This window comes from Aulonocara sp. 'chitande type north' Nkhata Bay, linkage group LG3, assembly GCF_057382095.1.
Source record: "Aulonocara sp. 'chitande type north' Nkhata Bay isolate Kocher_YH1m ecotype deep benthic linkage group LG3, A_spYH_male_GT1.1, whole genome shotgun sequence".
Classification (NCBI taxonomy): Eukaryota; Metazoa; Chordata; class Actinopteri; order Cichliformes; family Cichlidae; genus Aulonocara; species Aulonocara sp. 'chitande type north' Nkhata Bay.
Genome location: NC_141346.1, coordinates 1,908,124 through 1,931,711, shown reverse-complemented (window position 1 = coordinate 1,931,711; position 23,588 = coordinate 1,908,124). Strand labels below are relative to the sequence as shown.

At 44.0% G+C, this 23,588-nt stretch overlaps 2 protein-coding genes across 2 annotated transcripts in view; one reads left to right on the top strand and one right to left on the bottom strand.

The window, feature by feature from the left end:
* The window catches only part of LOC147333447 (E3 ubiquitin-protein ligase TRIM21-like), a 525,380-nt gene that overhangs the window by 208,420 nt on the left and 293,372 nt on the right, over positions 1-23,588 (top strand). The window lies entirely within an intron of this gene.
* LOC147333458 (complement C1q tumor necrosis factor-related protein 6-like) lies at positions 16,456-22,060 on the bottom strand. The gene is made up of 3 exons (XM_086267659.1): positions 21,911-22,060; positions 16,842-17,028; positions 16,456-16,733 (listed from the first exon to the last, which is right to left on the bottom strand). Exons 1-3 carry the CDS (start codon positions 22,058-22,060, stop codon positions 16,456-16,458), a joined length of 615 nt encoding a protein of 204 aa, XP_086123785.1.

The window sequence follows — 23,588 nt, the reverse complement described above, 5'->3', positions numbered from 1 at the left end:
TGGGATGCAACTCAGTATTCTTCTTCCTCCAAACACGACGAGTTGAGTTTATACCAAAAAGTTCTACTTTGGTTTCATCTGACCACATGACATTCTCCCAATCCTCTGCTGTATCATCCATGTGCTCTCTGGCAAACTTCAGACGGGCCTGGACATACACTGGCTTCAGCAGCGGAACACGTCTGGCCCTGCGGGATTTGATTCCCTGCCGTTGTAGTGTGTTACTGATGGTGACCTTTGTTACTTTGGTCCCAGCTCTCTGCAGGTCATTCACCAGGTCCCCCCGTGTGGTTCTGGGATCTTTGCTCACCGTTCTCATGATCATTTTGACCCCACGGGATGAGATCTTGCGTGGAGCCCCAGATCGTGGGAGATTATCAGTGGTCTTGTATGTCTTCCATTTTCTGATGATTGCTCCCACAGTTGATTTTTTCACACCAAGCTGCTTGCCTATTGTAGATTCACTCTTCCCAGTCTGGTGCAGGTCTACAATACTTTTCCTGGTGTCCTTCGAAAGCTCTTTGGTCTTGGCCATGGCGGAGTTTGGAGTCTGACTGTTTGAGGCTGTGGACAGGTGTCTTTTATACAGATGATGAGCTCAAACAGGTGCCATTCATACAGGTAACGAGTGGGGGACAGAAAAGCGTCTTACAGAAGACGTTACAGGTCTGTGAGAGCCAGAGATTTTCCTTGTTTGAGGTGACCAAATACTTATTTTCCACCCTGATTTACGAATAAATTCTTTACAAATCCTACCATGTGGATTCATGGATTTTTTTTTCACATTCTGTCTCTCACAGTTGAAGTGTACCTCTGGTGCAAATTACTGACCTCTGTCATCATTTTAGGTGGGGGAACTTGCACAATCGGTGGCTGACTAAATACTTTTTTGCCCCACTGTATATCGCCATCCAGCTAAAAAATATCGAGATATGAATTTTGGGTCATATCGCCCAGCCCTATCTGCACCCATCCGCGGACACAAAGAACCACCAACGCACTGATGTCTGAGGGAGTCCGCCACTGGCAGGGGAAGTGGTGGTGGGGGGAGATAGGCCTCCAAACCTTGGAGGGCCTGAGATGTCCCCAGAGAGGTGGCGTCTGATACCCAACCTGACATAGACACAGACATACAGGCACACACAGACACAAACATCCATTCCCACCCTCATGCTCTCATATGCACTTACTCCACACTCAACCGACGTGGAGACAGACATAAAGAGACGCTGTACACACGATCACACTCCCCAAGCGTACTCTACGAACTGGGTCTAGGTACCCTTGCCCCTGGAGGGGGGAACTGCACCCAGACCCAGGTGGTGTTACCCTTTTCCCTGCAGTGGGGAGAAGCAGACCGCCCCGACTCCGCAGCAGCAGGGAGATTCCAAACCTCCCTCCACCCGCTCATATGTAGTGTTGATGCATGTGTGTTCTAAGGTGCATTTAAAACCCAGGAGGGCATGGAGCTACCTGCCAGAGAGCAGCAGGTAAGCCCATAGCCCCTCCTGCTAGCCCTCAATGTCTACATGTATTTAAAATTGAGAGGTGGGCAACGACACCAGGGGTGAGGTGTACACCCTGATGGTCTTTTGAGGTCCGTGTAGCATGCTCACCCCCAAGATCCTATATGTATGTTGTTACACCCCAGCCCAGGGAAAACTGGCATGCAACATAAGGTAAATAAAAATAAGGAAAAATGCCCCCCCCCCCACTCCTTGCTCTTAAGGAGGACGAACCAACAAAAAACAGCTACCATGGATTTCACAACAGCCAGTCAGTTTATTGAGTCCCAAAAGGTAGCAGGCATAAGGGTGAGCATGGCCAAAACAACAAACAAAAACTCTAGAAATGAAATGCAGCTGGCTTACCTTCACAGAAAACCCCAAACGAAAATTACAGGTGTCTTACCTGCCTCCCTAACCAAAAACAGGAGAAAAGGTTCCCAATAGTGATGGCCCGCTTGAAGCTGGCGCTCCGGAGCGTGTGTCGAAAAAAACAACACACTGGTTCAGAAGCACTGTGTCGAGGCTTGCTTCGTTTGGCAAAAGTCACGTGACCAGTGACGTCCGAAGCTTCATTACGCACGTAACCGCTTCGGTACCTGATTCAAACGGATATAAGGAAGTGAATCATCCACGGGATTCGTGGAGTGTGCTGATGGTGACAGATAGCGACGAGGTGATCATTCCACTGACAGATATGGAGCCAGCGAGGAAGAGAGGACGTTCTGGCGTGTGGGAATATTTTGAGTTGATTTTGCTCAATTCATTTTATCTGCCGAAGTGAAATACCTGAAATGTCCAAAATCATGTTTTCATAATGTAAATATCATTACAGCATATGACTTTAGGAACACTTCCATGTGCATTAAAGCTGATGAAGACTACAAAAATGTATTTGACACTATACGTACATTACATTGCTACAGTTTAGAAAATCATTTTGTTTATTGTTTTTAGGTGATAGTCTGCAGGACCCAGGAATACCTGCATATCTACCAGCTTGCAGTGTGGTTCCTGCACTCCACAGCCTCTTCTGTTCCATGCAAGTGGATTTTCTCCAGGGCAGGAGAAACTATTTCTAAGAAAAGAAACAGACTCAGCCAGCGCACAGTAACACTAATCCTCTTTTTAACTGTAAATAACAAAAGGGCTACCTGACATAGATCATGATTTTACTTTGCAAGTTCTTGATTAGGGGTGGGTTTTGATTATCGCCTTTCTGATTACAATCCATGCTAAATTGAATATAGTGTCACGGTCTGGGTGGCAGACCGTGGGGATGTGGGGAAAGGAGGACCCAAAACGCAGACTCTGCGATGCAAACAGTGCTCTTTATTTACAGTGGAAAGCTGTAAACACAATAACTCCCCGTTGCTCCCTCGAACCCCGTGTGCGTGCTTCCCTCCGACGTCTGTGCTCGTGCTCCCCGCTGTTGTGTTTCTGCACACCCTGTGCGTGCTGCCCTTCTGGTCCCTCGTTTCACCTGCAGGACAATACAGAAGCAGCCGTTAAACACTGAACCCGCGCGCGCGCGCACACACGCACGCACGCACACACGCGCGCACACACACACACACACACACACACACACACACACACACACACACACACACACACACACACGATCCGCACTTCCAAATGCTACACACTGACTTGGAGTCTTAGCTTAATGATCCCGCGCCGGTGGGAGCTCCAACTCTCTCCTAAGTAGCTCCCCCGACGAGCCCTGATCACCAACAGGTGTGGCATGAACTTCAGGTGTGGCCAGTCCTTCCGCAGGGCCACACCCCTCAGGCCTGCAGGTGGCTGAGCTCCATCCTCCAGCCACACCCGCAGACATACACATCCATACACACATACACATACACACCCGTTTTTTGACTTTTCCAGTGCTTTCAACACCATCAGGCCGACCCTCCTGGGTGATAAGTTAGCAGCGATGCAGGTGGATGCTTCTCTGGTGTCCTGGATTGTTGATTACCTGACAGGAAGACCACAATGTGTACGTCTCCCACAGTGTGTGTCTGACAAGGTGATCAGCAACACAGGGGCACCACAGGGGACTGTCCTCTCCCCCTTCCTCTTCACCCTCTACACCACAGACTTCAGCCACTGCACAGAGACCTGCCATCTTCAAAAGTTTTCTTTTTTTTTTTCCTTTTTTTTTTTGCCTGTCCCATTTGGTTCTTTAGCCATCAGAATTGTTGTCTGAAGACCAACAAGGATACCCAATGGATTTACTTTGCCAAATGGATCTTCGTGGCATTGCCGTATTGGTCCATTTGGTCGATCTTTGTTTTTATTATTTATTATATTTTATTTTCAGATGTTACAGACGGGACAGACATCAGTGAGGGATAGGAAAGGGAGAAAGAAAGAGGAAGGAAAGGAAAAACAGAAAGGGAGAGGGACAGTGAGAAAGGGGGGGAGAAAAAAAATAAAAATCTCCTGGATCACCTGTTGAGAGAAGAATAGAAGACAAAAAAAACAAAAAAAACAAAGCAACATACTAAACACAAAACCATCGCATTAATCTAGCTAAGTGTAAACAGCAGTAAATACTAAATATTCAATGTTGTTGTGCAGCACGCAGGACAGATGTGCTTCGAAGTAGTAGCCAAGAAAGGTGTAATTTAAGTCTACGAGCAGTGAACACCCGTGTGCATACCTGTGTGGATCAGCGTGCTTGTATTCCAAAGGTTTCTCCATGTAACGATCTGCTAGGGAGTGTGGGGGGGGGGGGGGGCACAGCCCCGTCCTCCAGGGTATGAAGCAGGTATGGAGGAGATCAAAACTCCAGACATCCAGAGGCCCCCAGAACACAAGAGACCATGGAAAACCAACAGAGGGGCAGCCGCGCCACTGTCCCAGCAAGAGCTGAGGAGAGTCCCAGATGAGGGTTCGCTCAGCAGCCGCGGAGCAGAAGCCAGGGGGAGTTGCAGTGACGCGCCCGTGAGCTCCGCCGGCAGCCAGCTGTGCCTGAGTGACCGAGCCCCAGGCCGAGAGGCCGGGGGCACCCCACCTCCGAAGTGGTCCGAGCGAGCCCCAGGTTCCAGGCCCCGATAAGCGGCCGCCAAGGAGTGAGCCGGTGTGTACCTGGACGCCCACCCCCAGACACAAAGAACCACCAACGCACCGACACCTGAGGGAGTCCGCCACCGGCAGGGGAAGTGGTGATGGGTGGAGATAGGCCTCCAAACCTTGGAGGGCCTGAGGTGTCCCCAGAGAGGTGGTGTCTGATACCCAACCTGACATATAGACACAGACATACAGGCACACACAGACACAAACATCCATTCCCACCCTCATGCTCTCATATGCACTCACTCCACACTCAACCAACGTGGAGACAGACATAAAGAGACGCTGTACACACGATCAAACTCCCCAAGCGTACTCTACAAACCGGGTCTAGGTACCCTTGCCCCTGGAGGGGGGAACTGCACCCAGACCCAGGTGGTGTTACCCTTTTCCCTGCGGTGGGGAGAGGCAGACCACCCCGACTCCGTAGCAGCAGGGAGGCCCCACATTCCAGACCGCAGTCGGACGGCCAACTCCTCCTAGCCCTCCCGCTCCAGCAGGCCGCAGAGAATGGGGGTGGGAGAAGACTCCAAACCTCCCTCCACCCGCTCATTGTAGTGTTGATGCATGTGTGTTCTAAGGTGCAATTAAAACCCAGGAGGGCATGGAGCTACCTGCCAGAGAGCAGCAGGTAAGCGCATAGTCCCTCCTGATAGCCCTCAATGTCTAAGTGTATTTAAAATTGAGAGGTGGGCAACGACGCCAGGGTTGAGGTGTACACCCTGATGGTAATATGGACTCCGTGATTGTGCCCACCCCCAAGATCCTATATGTATGTGTAATGAGAGTGTGAATAATGTGAATGTCTAAGTTGTAGGATAAAATTGAGGCAGAGGCAGCCGGAAGGGGACAGAGGGGGGGGTAGCCTCCTCTGCACCCTGGTGACATACCCCTACTCCAAGGCCCTGCATGTGTGGGTGGTTGTGGTGGAGCGGGAAGAGGGAGGCAGCTGGAGATGGGGAGGGAAGGAAGGGAGGGGCAGGTAACCCCTCCCTGGGGCCAGCTCCCCCGCTGACCCCAGTAGGCACTCCCATACTCCGTGACCCGCCAGGGAAAGGGGGCCCAGGCCCATCCAGACCGGGGCCCAGTGCAGCAGCGCCTCCCGGCCCCACAGAGCCCGGGACAGTTCACCCAACCCCACCACAGAGAAAACTGCACCCACCCCACCATCCACTCATCTTCCAGACTACATAAGACAGTAAACACCCAGGCTGAGATCTTCCTCCACCTCTCCTGTATCTCCCCCTCCTGCAGAGAGAGTCCCTGAAGAGAGGAAAGCTCCTGCAGATGTGACCATCTCCCCCACCAGTTGAAGAGCCCCCCAGGTGGCTCGACGCACCGGCGGCACCCTGCTCCAGGGCTGGGCCCCCATGCACCCACCCGCCCACAACCCCGGCAACACACCAACCAGGACCCAAGCCCCCGAGGCCCGGCCCGGGCCCCAGCCCGGAGACGGAGCGCCCCCAGAACCTCACGCCCATCCCGGACCCACCCAGGGGCAGCCAGGCTACCAGGTCAGTAACCCACGTCCGTCAGCACAGACCCTCCCCTAGCCCCGCTGCACGCAGCCGCGAGGAAACAGTCACCTGAGAGCCAACAGAGCCCCCAACCGGACATGACCGCTACCCCGGGTTGAGCCCCCCAAGGAAGATGCCTCCGGGGAACCCCCCGACGCCCTAAGCCTGTCCCTACCCCCACACCAATCACAACAGTGAAGGCGGGACCAAACTATGACCTCCCACCCCCACTAGGTGATGGAGCTGATCAAAGGAGCCCAGAGCAATTGATCTGATGTGGTGGCAGAGGCTGTATCAAGACTAATGTAATCTAATAGATAATTTCTATATTGGTTAGAATTAAGATTATTTTTATTTTTCCAGTTCATGAGGACTGTTTTCTTGGCTATGCATAGGGCAGTGAAAACCATATGGGCTATATTCTTTTCTGAAGTGACATTATCTAAGCTGCCCAACAAACACACTAAGGTGGAAGTTGGAATGTTACATTTCAGACACTTTGATAAGTCTTCACATATCTCGCGCCAAAACTTTTGCACTGGTGGACAGAACCAAAGAGCGTGGATGTAATTGTCTGGTGTATTGCCTTGACAGTGTGAGCAGTTGTTGGAAGATGTAAAGCCCATCTTGAACATCCGATGACCTGTATAGTGCACTCTATGTAGTATTTTGTATTGTATTAATTGCAGACTGGGATTTTTAATTAATTTAAAGGTTTTTAAGCAAATCTCAGACCAGAAGTTTTGGTCTAAGCTGACTGATAAATCTGCTTCCCACTTTGCAATAGGAAGGGATATTGATTCATCTAATTTAGAAAGTGTTCTGTATATTTTAGATAATAATTTGGGGGATTTAAGAGTAAGAAAATGTGCCGCACTTAGTGGTGTTTGTAATTCAACTTGACTGAGGTTAAATTTCTTTTTTACTATGGATTTAATTTGTTGATATTCTAAAAATCTTGTCTTGTTGATCCCATATTGTGCAACTAGTCTGTCAAATGGAATAAATTCTGTTCCCTCTAATATATGTTCTAAGTATTTAATTCCTTTACAACTCCATTCTGGGAAACTAATCATATTATTGTTTTGTAATATGTCAGGGTTGTTCCAGATAGGTGTACGTTTACATGGGATTAATGAAGACTCCGTTATTTTTAGAAACTCCCACCATGCTGTCAGAGAAAAGCTGATGTTGATACTTTTAAAGCATTCATGTCTTTTGATGTTTGAGCTAATAAATGGTAGGTCTGAAATCTCTAGATTCAAAAGTTTTCTGATGACTCTGCGGTGGTTGGATGCATCAGCAGGGATGATGAGACAGAGTACCGGGCTGTGGTCGACTCCTTTGTCACATGGTGTGAGCAGAATCATCTGCAGCTCAACGTGGCAAAGACCAAGGAACTGATCGTGGACTTCAGGAAGACCAGGAAACACTTGACCCCTGTTTCAATCCAGGGGGTCAGTGTTGACATTGTGGAGGACTATAAATACCTTGGAGTACACATTGACAATAAACTGGACTGGGCTAAAAACACCACAGCACTTTACAGGAAGGGCCAGAGTCGTCTCTATTTTTTGAGGCGACTGAGGTCCTTCAACATCTGCCAGAAAATGCTGAGGATTTTCTATGAGTCTGTTGTGGCCAGTGCGATCCTCTATGCTGTTGCATGCTGGGGGAGCAGGCTGAGGGTCGCAGATGCCAACAGACTTAATAAACTAACCTGTAAGGCCAGCAATGTTGTGGGGATGGAGCTGGACACCCTCAAGGTGGTGTCGGAGAGGCGGATGCTGTCCAAGATAAAGACAATGTTGGATAACACCTCCCACCCACTCCATGACATGCTGGTCAGTCACAGGAGCTCGTTCAGTGAGAGACTGAGATTACCAAAAAGCACCACTGAACGACACAGGAAATCATTCCTGCCTGTGGCTCCCTGTACAACGCATCCACTTAACACACTGTTTGCTGCTACAGCTACACATGTTTCTTTTCCAGCTATTTATTTATGAGTGACTTATGTATGTATGTATGTATATATATGTATATATTGTACTATTCTTAGTTAGTGTATTGTCTGTCTTGTCTTTACGTTGGTTTAAAATGGAGCACTGTAACAAAAAATAATTTCCCCCAGGGATCAATAAAGTATTCTGATTCTGATTCTGATTCTGATACCCTGCCTATACATATGAGTGGGACACAGACTAACACAGCACAGTGCAGAAAAACACACACATCACCAAAATAATAATAATAATAACAACATCAACATCAACAGTCAAAACTGCTCACGGACCCCGAGTCCTCCAGAGCTGGGTCCGTGACATATAGTGATATTGATTCATTACAATCCCGTGTCGATTTGTAAATTAACGTTATTATGCCTGAAACGCCAGCATCTCAGGTTAAACCTCACAACATGTCGTCAAACACCATACAGCTAAAACAGTAACTGGGAGCAGGTTTACGGATTCTGCATACAAACGTGAACACAGAGCGCGGACCCGACGCGTCAGAATCAGATTTTGGTGTGTCGTCGGGTCCGCGCTGTGTTTGCCTCTTTTTTCTTCGCTGGCTTCTGCAGCTGCAGGTTTCATAACTCTCTGTTTACATCTCTAATTAAGTCTCACATGTGTCAGCTTTCTTTTAATAGATACGAAATTATGGATATATACTGATACATGACCAGAATTGTAATATTTCTGACTGAGGCAAAACTTTCCAGATTCCAATCAAATTGAATCGGATCCTGTATCGAATCAAAATGATTCTACAAATCAGTGACGATGCAGCCGTACTCAGCTTCCTAAGCATTTTCCCTTTCCAGTTCACAATCAATCCCACCCCTAGGTCAAAAATATGTATAGGACAATTGGCCTCATCTAATATTTTGTATGAACCTGTCCAGCTGTCCAGTGATTAAATGACAAGTAGATGGAGGCAGGACTCCACAGCAGGGGCATACTCCATAATGTGCTGTGCATTCTCATATGTATATTATATATATTGCTCACTTATTGTATTTACCAACATCAAGGAGTTATGAGCAAAGAAAGGCCACCATAGTGCATGTTTAAATAGGGAAAGTTTATTGATCAAAATGTATTACGCAGATACGCATTACATTTTTTTCAGCCCCCCAATCGAGAAAACAAAACCAATTACATGTTCAAAGCAACGGAACGGTGGCCCAATATCAGAGAGAACTCCACTCTTTAGTGAGCAGTGATGATTGAGCAGTCCGTTTTATTTTGCAGATTCAAGCTGCTCTTCAAAATATTCGCCACCAGATGTCACCGGAGAGGACTGTGTTGAAAAGCTTCGAGTAATGAACCATTTTTCAATACAAGCTTCAGTGCTTCGGAAAGCTTCATTTGGCCATCACTAGTTCCCAAAGAAAAATGGCTTCTCACCCCTACAGCTACCGAGTAAAAAAAGTATCGACAGCTATTTACATCTATATACAACAAACTATTTACAACACGGGGGGGGGGGGGGGGGGGGGGGAGATTGCGAATATGACAAACTGAAACAAAGGGCTTAAATACATAGAGGGAGCAATCAGGGAATGGACAACAGGAGGGAAACACAGCTGGGGCAAATCAGAACTGACAAGACAAGGAAGCGTAAACTGAACACACTGAGATAAGACAGACCTTCAAAGTAAAACAGGAAACACATAACAGTCACGCCTAAAACAAAACACTGACAACATCGAATCGTAACAATGTGTTATGAGAGTGTGAGTACTGTGAATGTCTAAGTTGTGAGATAAAATTGAGGCACAAGAAGCAAGAAGGGGACAGGGGGGGGGGGGGGGGGGGTAGCCTCCCCTGCTCCCTGGTGACACACCTTCACTCCAAGGCCCTGCATGTGTGGGTGATTGTGGTGGAGCGGGAAGGTGGAGGCAGCTGGAGATGGGTAGGGAAGGAAGGGAGGGGCAAGTGACCCCTCCCTGGGGCCAGCTCCCCCGCTGACCCCAGTAGGCACCCCCATACTCTGCAACCCGCCAGGGAAAGGGGGCCCAGGCCCATCTGGACCGGGGTCCAGAACAGCAGCGCCGCCCGGCCCCATAGAGCCCGGGACAGCCCACCCGACCCCACCACAGAGAAAACTGCACGCTCCCCGTCATCCACTCATCTTCCAGACTACACAAAACAACAGACGCCCAGGCTGAGATCTTCTTCCACCTCTCCTATATCTCCCCCTCCTGCAGAGAGAGTTCCTGAAGAGAGGAAAGCTCCTGCAAGATGTGACAATCTCCCCCACCAGTTGAAGAGCCCCCCAGGTGGCTCGACGCACCGGCGGCACCCTGCTCCAGGGCTGGGCCCCCATGCACCCACCCGCCCACAACCCCGGCAACACACCAACCAGGACCCAAGCCCCCGAGACCAAACGATGACCCCACCACCACCACTAGGTGATGGAGCTAATCAAAGGAGCCAAGAGCAATTGATCTGATGTGGTGGCAGAGGCTGTATCAAGACTAATGTAATCTAATAGATAATTTCTATATTGGTTAGAATTAAGATTATTTTTATTTTTCCAGTTCATGAGGACAGTTTTCTTGGCTATGCATAGGGCAGTGAAAACCATATGGGCTATATTCTTATCTGTAGTGACATTATCTAAGCTGCCCAACAAACACACTAAGGGGGAAGTTGGAATGTTACATTTCAGACACTTCGATAAGTCTTCACATATCTCGCGCCAAAACTTCTGAACTGGTGGACAGAACCAAAGAGCGTGGATATAACTGTCCGGTGAGTTGGTTTGGCAGTGTGAGCAGTTGTTGGTAGACGTAAAGCCCATCTTGAACATCCGATGACCTGTATAGTGCACTCTATGTAATATTTTGTATTGAATTAATTGAAGACTGGGATTTCTAATTAGATGAAAGGTTTTTAAGCAAATCTGAGACCAGAAGTTTAGGTCTAAGTTAACTGATAAATCCGCTTCCCATTTTGCAGTAGGAAGTGATATTGATTCATCTGTTTTAGAAAGCATTCTGTATATTTTGGATAGTAATTTGGGGGTTTTAAGAGTAAGAAATTGAACCACACTTGGTGGTGTTTGTAGTTCAACTTGACCCGGTTTAAATTTCCTTTTTACTATGGATTTAATTTGTTGATATTCTAAAAATATTTTCTTGTTGATCCCATATTGTGTAACTAGTCTGTCAAATGAAATAAATTCTGTTCCTTCTAGTATATGTTCTAAATATTTGATTCCTTTATCACTCCAATCTGAAAAGTTTATCATATTATTGTTTTGTAATATGTCAGGGTTCTTCCAGATAGGTGTACGTTTGCATGAGATTAATGAAGACTCCGTCAATTTTAGAAACTCCCACCATGCTGTCAGAGAAGAGCTGATGTTGATGCTTTTGAAGCATTCATGTCGTTGGATGTTTGAGCTGATAAATGGTAGGTCTGAGATCTCTAGATTATTGCAAAGTGCTTGTTCTACATCTAGCCAAGGTTCATCTAAGAGGGTATGTTTTAGCCATCCTGAGATAAACTGAAGCCTGTTGGCTAAGAAGTAGTGCTGAAAGTTAGGCAGTTCTAGTCCTCCTTTATCCTTGGTCTTTTGTAGTGTTTTTAAGCTTATATGTGGGGGTTTATTTTTCCAAAGGAATTTGGACATACATGAATCTAGAGATCTGAACCAATCTTGTGGCGGTTTAGTTGGGATCATTGAGAAAAAATAATTTATTTTTGGTAAGACCATCATTTTTATAGCAGCAACCCTTCCCATGAGTGATATGGGTAGACATTTCCACCTAGCCAGATCGCCTTCTACCTTCTTTAAAAGTGGGATATGGTTTAATTTAGTTAGATCTGCAAGCTTGGGAGAAACATTAATACCTAAATATTTTATATTTCCTGATTGCAGTGGTGTAGAAGAGGAATTATGGAGGGACCCATTAATCGGTAGGACTGTAGATTTGGACCAGTTAATTGAGTAATCTGATATTCTTGCAAAATAGTTTATCAATTCAATCACCCCAGAGATATTGGTTTGTGAATTTTGGAGAAAGAGTAACACATCATCCGCAAAAAGGCTGATTTTATGTTCCACGTTCTTGCATTTTATGCCCTTAATTACTGAATTCTGTCTAATTGCTGCTGCTAGTGGTTCAATAAAAATTGCAAACAGTGAAGGGGAGAGTGGGCATCCCTGCCTGGTGCCCCTCAAGAGACAGAAGCTGGAGGATGTCTGGTCATTTGTTCTGACACAAGCTGTTGGGGAGTTATATAATATTTTTAGCCAGTTAATGAAAGAGGTTCCAAAACCAAATTTGTGTAAAGTTGCAAACAGAAATTTCCAGTTAACTCTGTCAAATGCATTTTCTGCATTTAAAGAAAATATTGTAGTTTCTAGGTTTGTACTGTATGAGTAGTCTATCAAATTAAGTAATCTGCGTGTATTTGTTGATGAGTGCCTACCTTTTATGAAACCAGTTTGGTCAGGATGAATTAAGAGGGGGGTTATTTTCTCCAGTCTCTTTGAGAGAGCTTTGCAGATTATTTTAAGGTCTACATTTATAAGGGATATTGGACGATAGCTTGAGGGATATACAGGGTTTTTGCCTGGTTTTAGCAGGAGATTAATGTTTGCAGAATTCATATTTGATGGAAGTCTGCCCTTTTCTTTGATTTCCAAAAACGTTCTGTAGAAAACTGGTGCCAGAATCGTCCAGAATTCTTTGTAGAATTCTGCAGGAAAGCCATCTGGACCTGGAGCCTTATTATTGGGCATACTTATCAGGGCTTCCTGGAGTTCACCTGGTGTCAGTGGTGAATCCAGTGCCATTGCTTTACTGTCTAATAATTTTGGAAGAGTTATGTTGTCTAAAAACTGATCAATTTCCTTTTTAGACGGGTTTATTTGTGGTGAATACAACGTTTTATAGAAATCCCTGAAAATATTGTTTATTTGTATCGGATCATATATTGTGTTCCCAGATGAATCTTGAACAGCACATATAGTTGTTTTTTCCTTATTTATTTTTAGCTGGTTTGCTAGAAATTGACCGGATTTATTACCATGTTCATAATTTTGTAAGCGTAGTCTTTGTACTAAGAATTTTGTTTTTTTATTAATTATCTCATTTAATTCTAGTTTTGTTTTGCGTATTTTGTTCAATGTTTCCTGATCTTGGTGGGACGCGTAGGTTTCTTCTAGTGATTTGATGTTTTTTTCTAATTCCTGAATATTTTCGTTTTCTTTTTTCTTTTCAGATCTGGCCTTTGGACCAAAATAGTTCCAAAGGCCAGATCTGAATGAGGGTGGGGGAGGTTCAATTTGCCATGTTGCAACGAGCTTAGCTTCTGTTTTGCTAGCTTGTGCTGCGCTCAGTGGATCTGCGCTCGACAGTGCAGCCTAGGTGGAGTAGTCGAACGCAGATCTACTGAGCTCTCAACACAGACAGCATCGTCAGCAGAAAAGCTGATAAAATAAACTAAAAATTTCGATACATATGCGTACCGAACCTAAAGCACTGTATCGAATGGTCCAATATCGATTCTAGTATCGTTGCACCCCTAATGATCAGTGTATGACTTGGGTGTTTGATAATTTAGGTACAGTAAAACTTACGTATAAATAATTGTTTTCATGTTTAAGCTTAACTGATTAGAATAAATTAAATCCTGTTTAGAAGATAAAATGCCTGTGTTCATGAGAAGCTGAGTACTACACTTAAGGGGAACTGTGGGACAGCAGTCTAAATGAAACATATGCTTTTGTGAAAGAAGGGAAGATTTTAAGATTGAAAATGTTTGATTTCTTTTTTGATTTATTTTACTAGAATAAGCGGTTATAATAATTTTTCATACACACATTGCAATTGTGATCATAGGAATTGCCACTCAGTCTTGTGAAGGTCATAAGCTTCGTTCATATATAGGAGGAAAATGTAGGAAAATGGCTTAGAGTGCGGAGGGGTAAATGTAAAATCGCTTACACACATAAATAATATTTTGACTAATCGTCTAGATCAGAGAGTCCCGGTTATAAAAATCTGAACCAACTTTGAGTAACTAGAAGAACAATGGATAAACATATTAGATTATTGAGGCGTCGCAGAGAGGTGTTTTCCTTTTCTGTCCTTTACAGAAGAAGGAGCAGATTCCAGAACCACAGCAAAACCACGAGGGGGTTGGCCAGAATCCAGGAAGCACCAGACCAAACAGATCTGGCCAATAAAGGGGGGCACGGATGTGACCTAAAAGAAGCGTAGATCTCAGAAAATTGCCCGTCCCAGAAGATTAGTTGTTTGAATTGTAAAGAAGGTCAAAAAGCTCATTAGACAGAGGTGGTGGTCATGCTGGATATGGTCTACCCGTTAAAGGGGGCAAAGGGAAATTAAGTGAACTGTAAGTTGTGTGCTTAGAAACCAGGAGTAATTTTAAAGAGGAAACTGTTTAACTCTATAGAGACTGTTTCCACAGATTGACAAAAGTAATCTAGGACCTTTTACTAGGAAAAGCTAATTATATCTGTTTGGATTTTACCGTGAGCAGTGAGGGAAGTCAGAAGTGGGTTTAAACTGTGACGCTGGGTGAAAAGGGGGTGTTAGGAAATAAAGGTAGGACAGCTCACAGCCCGGTGTAGACGAAAGGTGCTGTCTTAGAGCTTCACTTATTTGTTTGATTTATTTGTTGGATAGAAGCAATTATGCCACAATAATAAGGGACCATTGAAAAATACACAACCCGTTGAGGGGACGGATGACATATATGTTTGGGCAAGTGAAAGGTTTCATTTTGTTTAGTATGATTTCTTTGGTTAAATTCTTAGCTATTATTCTCACATGCAAGTAAAGTTAAGGGGATAACTTAGGTATTATGTCGTCTCTCTTTAGTAAAGATGAAAAAGGGTGGAGCTGTTATGGAATAAATATATATTCTTAGTGGTTATTTTCTGTTTATATTGTTTTATAGAGGCCAGTATAGTACAGCATGACTTAAATACATAAAGGTCTGGATGACCTCTGATATCCTGCTTCTAAATTCAGACAAAATTGAAGTTTTTATAAAATCTTTGAAACGTGGTGCCGAACGAGACTCTTACTTTAGATTGCACAGTTTGAATATTAGCCTTGCTTTAGGGTGTGTTTTCATTCTGAGTTTTGGATTCATAGTTTTCTTTGTTAAAGTTCAGGTTTTTCCTGTCCTATATCTCCTGTCTGTCCTGTCCTAAATAATCACTATTTTGTGCTCTAAAAGGAGGAGGAACCACATGGTTATTAGTTCCACCATCCATCTGTCTAACATGGTAACATGACCATTGAACATTTACCCAAAATGCACTTTTTGAAATTTTCTCCAGTCATTTATCAGAAAACTGATCAAATATTTATGGAACCAAATTTTTTGCTTATTTTTTCATTCATGCTGTTGTTTGAGGTGTTTATTGAGATCATAATGTAACTGATGGTGTGCTCGTCACAGCCCTGATCACATCAGAGTTCAGCCTCACAGAGCTGTCAGCATTACTGTAGATGATGTTTTAAAAACAGCTCTTTGTTCTAAACACCAGGTGTCACTTTACCTGTGATAGTAACTCCCAGCACGTGTAGGTGTAGGTTTGATCTCTGCTCTATGTATGAAACACATATAAAGAAATCAACAGCATTCGTTCAATTAAGCTTTTATTTTGAAACTAAAGAATTGAAAGAAATGAATCCGAGTAAGTTTACAGTCAGTTATCTGTGTCTGGATTTGGATTCAGATGCAGATGACAAATAAGGAAACATTTCGGCTTCTAGAAATTTCTCCACAGCACTGACACACATTTTTATATCAAACTAAATCAGCTGTTTACATTTTTATCATGATACTCAGATTAAGTTTAACATCTGTTAAGTGTTTAAGAAAAATACCTGCATGATTTTGAAAGAAGAGAAAAAAGAGGAACTGTTGGATTTTGCTAAACTTAACAGGAAAGACTCCAGTTAAAAGCAAACATGTGGGCCAGCAGTCACCAAAATAACAGACTGACCAACACAGGACAGTGGAGCCAATAAAAAACAATGCAGTTTACCAACTTATAGAAAATAGTCATTACCTAATGGAGGAGCAGCACTTTATGAAGAGTCATGCAAAGGACAAGGAGAAGAGAATCACTGCGCATTTAACTGGATTTATTTGAATCAAAGACAAAAAGAAGTAAATTATCTGAGTCAGTAGAATCAGAGAAGTAGAAACAAATAAACACGAAACTAGAACCCAGCCAGAAAGAGAGAGAGAGCAAGAAACTGATTCCAGCAGGTGATTTACTTTCTGATTTACTTCTAGCATCACAGCAGACAGTCCAAACAGGAAGTGTTGGAGCTGTCACAACTCTCACATGGTGAAAAGCAGATGACCACTAAAGGTGGTATGATTATCTGGATTTTCATAAATCCTTGAATAAGCCGAGAGACGTACAGACACCTGATCTCCAGCCTGTAGAAGCAGTGAGGCTGCATTAGAGGCGCTCACACCACCAGATGTTGGCAGTTCATATGCAATAGAAATCTTCTCTCCATTCCTGTACAACAGAGCACCGGCCTGAATGTTTTCCTTTCCATACACTTTCCAGTCAAAGTGGTAGACTCCTCTAACTGGTGCCGTGAAAATACCTGTGGGACATTTGTTTTTGTCATGTTAAAAGGAAAATCAGCTGTTAGAACATCTGGAACATCAGCCTGACATCAACATAGCTGAGAAGTGACATTCAGTGTTATTACCTGTGTGTTGGTTGTAGGCATTTCCAATGTTTGTGACAGCACGTTTGAAGATCAGAGTAAACAGAGTGGGAAAGGGTCCAGTATATCCAGTACCTTGATTCATCAGAAAGGCTGAGAAAGCCACCTGTGTGGCTGAGAGAGAGAGAGAAATGTCATTATTTAAAACTTTCTGTTTTAGAGTTAGACTCTTCCCAAAGAAGTGACCATGACAAAAACTTTAATCTCCAATGAAAGAAATGTTTGACAGCTGAAATTATTTCATTGACGAAATCAAACTCTGTGATTGGAAACTGGGAACCTCAAAAATAGATTCAATCAAATTTCAAACTCGTCCTTTAGATCAGACAGGAAGTAATTTTGTAGCTTCTGCCAAGACAACAAACTGTGTTTAAAATTAGATCCAGTAATGAACTTAATGTGTGTTCTGAAGCTTAAAGTCACTTTAATGACCTGCACAAAGTGGAGATACACCTGTAAACAACACCTCTGTTAATCACAGACAATCATACTAATCCTCTACTCGCTCTCCTGTTCCCACATTATTAGAACTACAAACACGGCTCCAGTTTTTTGTTATCGCATTTTTTGATATTGAATTTTTTTATGAATAAGTTAAGGCTGGCTGTAGTTTCAAATAGTAAACATGTTCCAGAAATCATATTTGGTAAATAAATTATCTTTTGATATTTTCATGTTTTTAGTTCATGCTGACAGTTAGAAACACTACATGCTGCACTACAAAATTCTTCTTCTGGACAGTTTGTTTATATGTAGATGCACATCACTGACATATGTTCATCCACCAAACTGTGGGTAAAGTATCTGCACACAGATCAGTTCAACAGGTCAGTCAAGTTTCTTGGATTCTGTCTGCAGGGCCCTGTTTCAGGAAGCCGGTTTAGTGCAAACTCTGAGTAAGTATACCCTGAGTTAACGAAAACTCTGGGTTTTCGGTTTCACAAAGCGAGTTTAGATTAATCCTGAGTGAGTTACTATGACGACACACTCTGTGAAGCTAACCTGCCCCCTAGCAGGTTTACTTCAACTAACCCTGACGTTCTCCGCCTCTTTGTCGGAAACCTGACTGTAGGAAGTGTCAGACATGGCGTGCCCCTTCGTTGAAGAGCCAGTAGATGTTGAAGCCCAAATTCTCCGCAGAGCTCTCCGCCGGGAGAGAGTGATTAGAGCGCGTTCGGACATTTTATCATTTCCTGATGATTTCCTGTGTGAACGTTACCGTTTGTCAGCACAATCTATAATTCATTTGAATAACATCCTCAGGCTTAATATTGCTCATGTGACACATCGTGGACATCCTCTCAGTTCTGTACATATTATTTGTATTGCACTTCGGTTTTTTGCAAACGGGAGCTTTCTGTATAATATTGGTGACGCTGAGCACGTTTCCAAGGCTACCGTCTGTCGGGCAGTCAGGAATGTTACAGTTGCACTGAAACGTCTCCTGTACTCGTCTGTGGTGTTCCCCGGTCATAGACCCACAAGATTCATCAAAGAGGGATTCCACAAAATTGCAGGTATCAGGATGAACAAAACTTAATTCATGATGTGGTGATACTTGAACTACTACTTAAATTTTACATTTATTTTCACGGTTCCCAGGCGTGATTGGCTGTACAGATGGCACTCACATTCCAATCATTGCTCCTTCAGTAAATGAAGGAGACTATGTGAACAGGAAGTCTTTCCACAGCATTAATGTGCAGGTACATAGTTCCCTGTAGCATTTCAAACTAACAAATTATTTCATTATAGTAATGGATGCTAATTTGTGTTCTCTGCACTGTGAAGATCATATGTGATGCTGCCAACATTATCACAAATGTGGAAGCCAAGCGGCCAGGCTCTGTTCATGACTCACGAATTTTTCGTGAATGTACACTGAGCACAAAATTTGGACATGGTGAGTTGAAAATACTTTAAAATATATAAGGACCAATTGCTACAGGGACATTTGAACTGAAGTGCATCCTTCTGTCTTAGGAGAGTTCACTGGCTACTTGCTTGGTGATAGGGGGTATCCATGTTTACCCTATTTGCTTACCCCTTACCCTGACCCTGAACCGGGCCCACAGCAGCGATATAATCTGGCTAATTGCAGGACAAGAGCCAGAGTTGAAATGACTATCGGAATGCTTAAGGCCCGGTTCCAGTGCCTGCAAAGACTCAGGGTCACCCCAGAAAGGGCATGTGACATTATTGTGGCATGTGTGATTCTTCACAACATTGCCACAATTAGAGGAGAACACTGTCCTTCTGAACCAAACATCAGCAGTGATCCAAACCATGAACATCCTGACCCTCCCATGGACATACAAGATGGAAGCGCAGTCAGAGACACCATATGTCACAATCATTTCCTTTGACCCATCACCTCAACATGTTGAAAGAAGAATAAACTGATTTTTTGTTCAACTGGCTTTATTGGTCGCCTGTGTTTCCTGTACACAAAGTATTAAAAGATGTAAACCTCATAAAGTGTCTCTGTTGCTTCCTCCTCTGTAACAGCTGTCAATGTTTCTTCATTATTTTCCTGTAGTAAAGAAATAAACAACATTGCTGTTCTACTGTAAACTCATATAATCTGTGGAGTATTACTCACAACTGCATGTTGGTCTGGCTCAACAGGAGGCTGCACCAGATGCAGTACACCATCACCATCAACTGATAGAATATGAGGTTTATACAGGTCACTTATAACTTACAAGGGACCAAATGGCAATTAACAAACATACCAATCACCTTACACTTCATTGTCATTATGCTCTCAAAGACAACCAAGACTGAGGGAAGGCAAAATCAGTAGGAAAATAACTTCACTACAAAATAATCCATTATGGTAAAGAGTTTATCAAATGAATGAGTAGCACTGCAAAGGTGACTGTGAAGAAAGGATGTATGCACATCATGTATTATTTTGAATTTACCTCTTATGTAGGCACTTGTGTCTTGCGGGGTTATTGACTCACAGGATGTCCCCGCAGAGATGCCTTCAGCCACAGGGCGCCCACTGTTTTGGCTGAGGGGCAACTGCTCAGCCTCTGTGAGTGGTGGTGGTGGAGGACCCCCACCTGTTTTTCGGGCCTCCGTTTTTTTTCTAGTGGCCATAACGGGTCACATTTGAGCATACAGAGTAAGCAAATATGTACTTGTAATGTGCTCAGATAATTTCAATAAGTGCTTACAGAAAGAAAATTAATGTAGCCTCTAACTGCAATTGATTTACATGGGACAAACAGACCAAGCACTATGGCTCATAATACAATTACACCATACCTGTTTGGACTATATTTTTATATTTCATTTTTACTTGCTGCCAGGCACGTTTGGGGCCTGTTGGGTTGCACCTGCGCTCACATCACGTCACAAAATAAAATGTATAAAATAACAAATAAAATAACATATGATAAAATAACGTGTTAAATGGGTGGAAATCCCTCGATCAATGTTTAAATTAACACTCACGCATTGACTCTGTCGGCTATGTTTTGCCATGCATGCTCCCTTTCTTTTGCAGCTGAGGCTGTGTTACTTTTTTTCTGCAAAATTTGCATGTTATCAGCATATGCTGCCATCAGAATTTCAGCCTCAAGCGCTGTAAGATACGTTGACCGCGCCTTCTTTCCCTCCGTCTCCATGGTGACTCGCTTAATCTGTGCTCCACTAATCAGGGCTTTATGTATCCTCGTGCGCGCGCTTAACTTGGGGTTAAAGCAACTCCGCGTTGATTGAACTAATTGTTATCAGCCTTTCTGAAACCGAATATTCCGAGTTGGACAGTTCAGGGTTACTCAACCCTGAGTATTGTTTTTCACTCTGAGTTTTCTAAACCGGCTTCCTGAAATAGGGCCCAGGTGGTGCTACAGCACAAATAAAGCTTCAAACATTCACAGAAATGAGAGTTCGAGCAGTGTTGTGTCTTCAAACTGTAACACATTCCAGTCAGCTCGTGATGTTGAGCTGATCAGAGTAGGTTTTAGTTTCAGTGTCTAACATTAACACATTCAAACATAAATACTAATCTGGTCAATCGAATCTTTGATGTCAAACATCAATTATATAAATGTGATTGTGGCAGACATATAGATTTAAAATATTTCTATTTTCAGCTTCACACACAGTACCTCGTAGTTGCCCTTTCAGCTGGTCGATCTCAGTCTGCAGCTTTGCTTCCTGTTCTGAGAAAAATGCAAAATAAAAAATCTCACTGACAGCACACAGTGATTCACATGTTTTTATCTGTAAGTAAGAAAGTGATTGTGACTCTCATTCTGTTCATGCTACACTGAGCGGTGATCTCCTCCACGTCCCCTCATCCTACACCTCACACACTGCACAGCCACAGGACCACACCTCCTACAGGTGCTGGGTGCACAACGACTGCATGTAAATGATAGTTGTCACCACACTACTTGTCTGCTCACTTGTTAGAGCAGGACGACCATATGGACTCATACTTTCTGATCAGCACGCAAAGGATGAATAATGGCTGTAACGATGCTGCTGTAGCTCTGTTGGTTGATCAGGTGACCCGTGTGTCAAATAGCTGCAGGGACCTGATTATGTACCATAGTTCATACACAGATTATTACCAAACAACTGAGTAGAATTTGTTCATTTCTGTCTGCAGGTGACGCTACAGCACAAATACAGAAAAATTTGTTCACAGAAATTAGGCCCAGAGTAAACTGATTTATGCGTGCTGTACTGTTTTCTGAACACAGTTGCAGTCAGTTCATTACCTCCACAAAGGAGGTAATATTTTTGGATGTGTTTATGTGCATTTCTTTAAAACAATCTGCAAACTTGCAGATTGCGGGGGCATTATATTGATTTAGAAAGCACGGATATAATTTTCTCACTAAAAAGAAGCAGCATCAATGTAGCTTACTCCTGCTTTAGTGACTTCCTACTTGACTTCTCACATGAACTGAGTCTAATATATGTTTTGTGTTTGCTGTATTCTACTATTTACATCCATGGTAATACTCGAGCCATCAGTACTACTACTACTACTAAGAAGAAGAAGAATCATGAGTCATTCTGAAGGCGGTCAGCTCTCTGAGCACATCATGGATATCCTGTAGAGAGGGTTGTTGGTTTGAAATCTGCTGGTCATGATTTTCAATATCTGTGTCTATCGGATTGGTGGAAACAGAGCAGGCCAGAAGCAACAGCGAGAAAAACACCATGATCTCCATTCTGTCAGTGAAAACTCAACCGTGTCTGTGTCATCTGCAACCCTGACTGACTTTTATATTAAACAGTACAAAGGGGAGGTCGCTGTATCATTAGATTCACTAACCCTACGATAACTGAGGGCATAAGTAATTCTAGTGAATTAATGACTAATGTAATCTTCATGACTTCAAGATAGACTACAAGGAAAACAACTATCAATGATTGTTAACTGACAGTAAATCAGGTCAACACGTGTTCAGTGTAAATAAGAGCAAATTTGATCTCCATGAAATTATTTTTTCCAGAGAAAACTTTGAACTGGAAACATAGATTCAAGATGGCGGCGCGTGAACAACGCGAGGCTCAGTGTCTCTCCAGAATCTGCTATTTAGCGGTTTTTTTATCTACTTTTAACCGGATTATTCGGCCAGAATTGCTGTGCGTTGCTGACCTACAGCAGACAAGAGCTTCTGGACATCTGGACTCACAACTCCAACAGTTTTATCGCCGATCTCCGACTCATCCCAGAGATCTCCAGAACACCGGAGGCTGCCCACTCTCCCCGGCCGGGCGGAAGTGCACGCAGACGGCGCCGAGATCGTAAACAAAGGCGAGGTAGGCGCGGAGGGCTACGGGCTAAGCTAAAGCTAACACCACACTGGCTGCCTTTACCCAGTATTTTCCTCGCCAATGTCCGTTCTCTGGCAAACAAAATGGATGAGATACGGCTCTCCATCACTAGCAACAGATGGATTATGGACTCAAATGTCATGTTTTTCACCGAAACATGGTTGAACAACAGCTGCCCGGACAATGCTATCGAGTTAGCAGGACGCCACACACACCGAGCCGACAGGCTAGCAGATGACTCCGGCAAGACCAGAGGTGGAGGTTTGTGCATTTATATTAACAATGCTTGGTGCATGAACTCCACTACTACTGAGAGTCACTGCTCACCTAATGCGGAGTTTTTAATGGTCAAATGCAGACCTTATTATCTCCCCAGAGAACTCACTTCGATCATACTCACTGCCGTGTATATCCCCCCCGACGCTAATGCTAGGTTGGCCATGAAAGAACTTTCTGCAGCCATTAACAAACACCAGAATAAACACCCCGAGGCTGCTTTTATTGTTGCTGGCGACTTCAACCACACCAACTTAAAGACAGTCCTCCCCAGATTCCACCAACATGTCTCCTGCCACACCAGAGGAGACAAGACTTTAGACCATGTGTATTCCAACCTGGCTGGAGCCTACAAAGCCACACCCCTCCCCCACATTGGACAGTCGGACCATCTCTCCCTGTTCCTCACACCTCGGTATTCACCACTCATCCAACGTGTGAAACCTGCTGTGAGGACAATTAAAGTGTGGCCAGAGGGGACAGACGCAGTGCTCCAGGACAGATTTAAAAACACAGACTGGAATATGTTCACCCACACAGACCTGGACCAGTACGCCTCATCTGTACTGGATTACATCTCCAAAACCACAGACAGTGTCACCACCCAGAAACGGATCACCATGTACCCCAACCAGAAGCCTT